Source organism: Carlito syrichta, unplaced genomic scaffold (assembly GCF_000164805.1).
Source record: "Carlito syrichta isolate Samal-C Ts95f unplaced genomic scaffold, Tarsius_syrichta-2.0.1 Scaffold288209, whole genome shotgun sequence".
In the NCBI taxonomy this organism is placed as follows: Eukaryota; Metazoa; Chordata; class Mammalia; order Primates; family Tarsiidae; genus Carlito; species Carlito syrichta.
The window spans coordinates 1-4,129 of record NW_007232305.1 but is presented as its reverse complement, the minus strand read 5'-3'; the positions used below and the strand labels follow the sequence as shown (position 1 = coordinate 4,129).

Sequence of the window (4,129 nt, the reverse complement as noted above, 5' to 3'; positions counted from 1 at the left end):
CTACCACGCCTGGCTGATTTTTTGATTTATTGTACAGATGAGGTCTCGCTGCCCAGGCGGGTCTCGAACCCGCGCCTCCTCCTTTTTTTTAAGAGATGGTGTTGGCCAGGTGCGGTGGCTCGCATCTGTAACCCCAGCACTTTGGGAGGCGGCAGCAAGAGGACTGTCTGAACCCAGGGGTTCGAGACAAGCCCAGGTAACATGGTGAGCCCTCATCTCTACAATAAATCAACAAATTAGCCTGGCATGGTGGTGCGCACCTGTAGTTCCAGCTACTTGGAAGGCTGAGGCAGAAGGATCACCTGAGCCCAGTAGGTTGAGGCTGTGGTGGCTGTGATCGTGCCATTGTACTCCAGCCTGAACGACAGAGTGAGACTCTGACTCAAAACAAAGAAACAAACAAAAAGATATAGGATCTTCCTATGTTGCCCAGACTGGAGTGCAGTGGCTATTAGGAGGTGCCATCACCACACACAGTAGCCTTCAACTCCTGGGCTCAAGCAATCCTCCTCCATAGTAGTTGGGACTACAGGTGCACCACCACATCTGCTTAGAGTGTATCATTATCCTCATTGTACAGATGAGGAGACTGAGGCAAAGAGAGGTTAAATCACTTAACCAAGATCAGATAGCTAGTGAGCAGCTTAGCAGGGACTCAAACTTGCTGAGGTTTGGTCTGACTGAGAGTCCACGTTCTTAGCCACCAAATGATGCTGCCTCCGAGCGAAGAAACCAGGCCCAGGGATGAGCCATGAGTGGCCTGGGGTGTCCGTTCACGCCACCTGTTTGCTCCCTTTGGCTGGTCAGGCTCTCAACTTCTGGGGCTCAGAGCCCCCTGCACCTTGCCTCCCACACAGGGGGCTTCAGGCTCTAATTGCTCCCAGAGAAGGGACACTCACCTTGCAGGTCAGAGACCAACAGAGGATGGGGGTCCTTGGGAAAGGCGGCCTGCGTGTGGTGAAGCGAGGGCAGGAGCAGCAGTAGCAGCAAGGGCATGAAGTGGGGGGCACGGGGCATCCTGTGCGGGGCAGCTCAGGCCCCAGGGGGTGCCCCCTCACCCATATGCTGGACCTGGAAAGGGAGACAGAGACAAGTGGTGGGGGGAGGCCAAGCTCCCTCCCCACCGTGATGCCGCCAGGCTCCTCTCGCGGCCTATCCCCAGAAGACCCTGTGGGGTGGGGGGAAGAACCCTCTCGGGCACTGCCCCAGTCCCAGCCAGCTGTCATTGTCACTCAAGGCCCTTCCCCCTCCAACTGGCCCAAACTGGCTGGGGCTAGGCCTAGACATGACCCCAGGTAAGGACAGGACACGCCCGCGCCCGCGCCCCGCTCCCCCTCCCATCCTTCTCACTCAGCCTTTCCTCCCCTCCTCACTGGGACTGGGACATTCAGTAGGTGACACCTCCTGGCCCCCCTCTTGCTAACCCCTTCTCAGCTATAATTAGACACTGAAGCCTTAAAATTATAAATAGTGACTCCTTGGCACTGGGAGGAAGAAGAGGGCTCCACGTCTGCCTCCCCCTCCCTTGCAGACCCCCCACGGCACCCTGGGAGCAATGCAGGCTCTGTGCCCAGGCAGGGGCAGCTGCGTGGCTGCCACTGTCCTCTCCAGGGTTGAGGAAGACAGAGTCAGGGGAGGAGGCAGCCTAGGGGTCATTGTCCTGGTCTAAGCGCAGGCTTCAGGGGCCCTTCCCACCACCAGGGAAGAAGCTGAGTAGGGAGGGGAGTTGGGGAGGGGGGATTCTCTTAGCCAAAAATGAATCTGCATCAAAGCCAGATCAGAGCTAAATTTAGCTCTGGCTGCAGCTGTCTCCCCGACCACTGTGCCCCCTCCCAGCCTCTCTAGCCCCCTGCTCCCTCCCTGGCGCCTAAGAACCAGTGTGTACTTGATGGGGGGAAGAGTGGACCCACCCCCTAAGAGGAACAGGGGCTGGAAGGTGAGGGGAAATGGCTGACCGTGCCCCTTTTCCCCTTCCTTCCCTTATCAGGCTGCCTCTGAAATTGAAATATAAATAATTCAATGACAGGCAGGCAACTGTAGCCCAAAGTCCAGGAAAAGAAGGATATGGTGGAAGGGACGGTGAGACAGGCCTCCTTCCTGCCCACCAGCCTCCCCCACCCAGATGACGCTGGCTGGGACCCACAGGGACGGTGTACACCAGCCTCTTGCCTTCCCCGGAAACTGAAGGCCTGGTGAGCTCCACAAAGCAGGTCAGGAAAGGTGAGAATCCTTTCTTTTGTGAACAGATAACTCCCCTTAACCACTCAGCTGCCCGTCCCACCATGTCCCTTGAAAGACAGACCCTGGGCTTCCAGGTCCAACCCCCCTCCGTCTCCCCAGTAATTCCGTCTCCCCAGTAATTCCGTTCTAGGAGCCAGGACCCAAGTGCTCCTCCACCCCCAATCCAGCGTCACTGGTGGGAGGCTGACGTCAGATGGGTCCCAAGAGAGCTGGAGGAGGGGGCGGGGCAGGAACACCTAATGATGACCCCATTTCCCCAGGGGCAGAGTAGTCAGCTGGCTAACGACCCTCTGATGTTGAAAGGCTGGGCCTGCCTCCCTCCCCTCACCCTGTGTTCCCGGATGCTGGTGCTCCCGCGGGAAGAGAAAGGGACACAGCTTGTCTCCTATCCTCCCCGACCTGCCCCCGCCAAGTTGCCCTGAGCAACTGGTATCTTCACCCTGGAAACAACTTTAGTCTCTGGCAAGTGGGGACAACAGCCTGACCCTCTTCCTGCTCCCTGTTCGTGGCTGCTCCCGTCATGCCCTGCCCTCAGGAGCGGCTGCCCTTCCCTTACCTGGGGTGGTGGCTCCCACGGGGGCTTGAGGGGGCCAGAAGACCTCTGACCTGGTGGAAGACAGGACAAAAGAGGGAAGAGACTGAGTGACATCTCCCTTACTGCATGCTGTCAACGTAAATGTGAAAATCCGGGAAAAGTCTGCTGAGGCTCGAGTGCGAGAGAGGCTGCCTTGGAAGTGGGAGGGGGCCGATGACATTTAGTTTGGTTATGAAGGTGCTGGAGGCTTCAGGCCCGGGGATTTGGGGGCAGGGGATGGGGATGGCCCCTAGCTAGAAACTCCTGGAACTGCAGGGCCAGCCTTGGGAAAAGGGGTCACGGGGAGAGTTGATGAGGCATGAAGACCACTCCCTTGTTAAGCCCCTCAGAATCCAACAGCCTTCTGAGCAAAAGCGCCCTAGCTAGGGACAATAGAGGCTAATTTGCATCTCATTTACATGCTCTTCATTTCCAGGCAAATGCTCCCATAGCACCCCCAGCCCCTTCATTCCTCCACGAGAGCAGGCCCTGCCTCCCCCTCCCACCCAATCTCTCTTTACACACACACACCCCCACTTTAGGCTGTGTTGGTCCACCCGCTGAACGCGATGCTGGCCTTGGCATTGGCCCCTGGACTCAACCTGGTCTGTCTCTGAGGGCTTCCCACAGCGGCGTTTGGGGAGCCGCATCTGGGCAGCTCCCACCCAGCTCCCACCCAGCCCTGGCCCGATGAAAGGCTGGCTCTGCCCTGGAGGACTCAGCTGCTTCACACCCTGGGCCGAAGCACACGGGGGAGACCTGGCCGACTCTTCCCTTCCTAGAGCCTCCCCTTGCTGGAGAGAGGAAACAGCTTTCCCTCTGCTCCTGGCCCCGCAGCCACCTCTGGGGAGTGGCCGGGGTCACAGACAGAGGCTAGCGGAGCTGGGGAAGGGATGGAGAAGGGGAGACCGGGCTGGGGACAATAGCAGGAAGCCTTCGGGCCGGTCGTCCGCCCCAGTCCACCTTCCTCGGGCGAGCAGGGGCGCGCCAGGGAGCCTCGCAGAACTGGCGCGTTCCCTTCCCCAAGACGTTTCTCCCACCCTTCGCTCTCAGCCCGAGGCTCGCACCTACCCTCCCTCCCGCCCAGCCTCCAGCGAGGATAATCCAGGTGTCTGGAGCCTCGCCAGAGGTGGGCTTGGGGCCAGGGGCTCGACGTGTCCCCCGCTCCCCGGATCCGGGGCTCCGAGGAGGGGCGGGCGGCAGAGTCTGGGCCGGGACCGGGTCCCAGAGCCACGTTAGCGGGAGGAGGGGCTGGAGGGCCTGCAGGCGCCGACGGAGGGGGGACGCGAGCGGGGCTGGGAGCGGGGGCGGGTC

General features: G+C 59.9%; 1 protein-coding gene across 1 annotated transcript in view; it reads right to left on the bottom strand.

Moving 5' to 3' along the window:
• Positions 1–3,424, bottom strand: part of SEMA6C (semaphorin 6C) — a gene marked incomplete at its 3' end in the record, with an annotated part of 9,855 nt that extends 6,431 nt beyond the window's left edge. The window contains exons 1-3 of the mRNA XM_021710163.1: positions 3,347–3,424; positions 2,798–2,847; positions 900–1,168 (exon numbers count right to left, since the gene is read on the bottom strand). Coding sequence (XP_021565838.1) covers positions 900–1,017 — 118 coding nt within the window. The remainder of the gene's footprint in view (positions 1–899; positions 1,169–2,797; positions 2,848–3,346) is intronic.
• Positions 3,425–4,129: the final 705 nt, after the last annotated feature.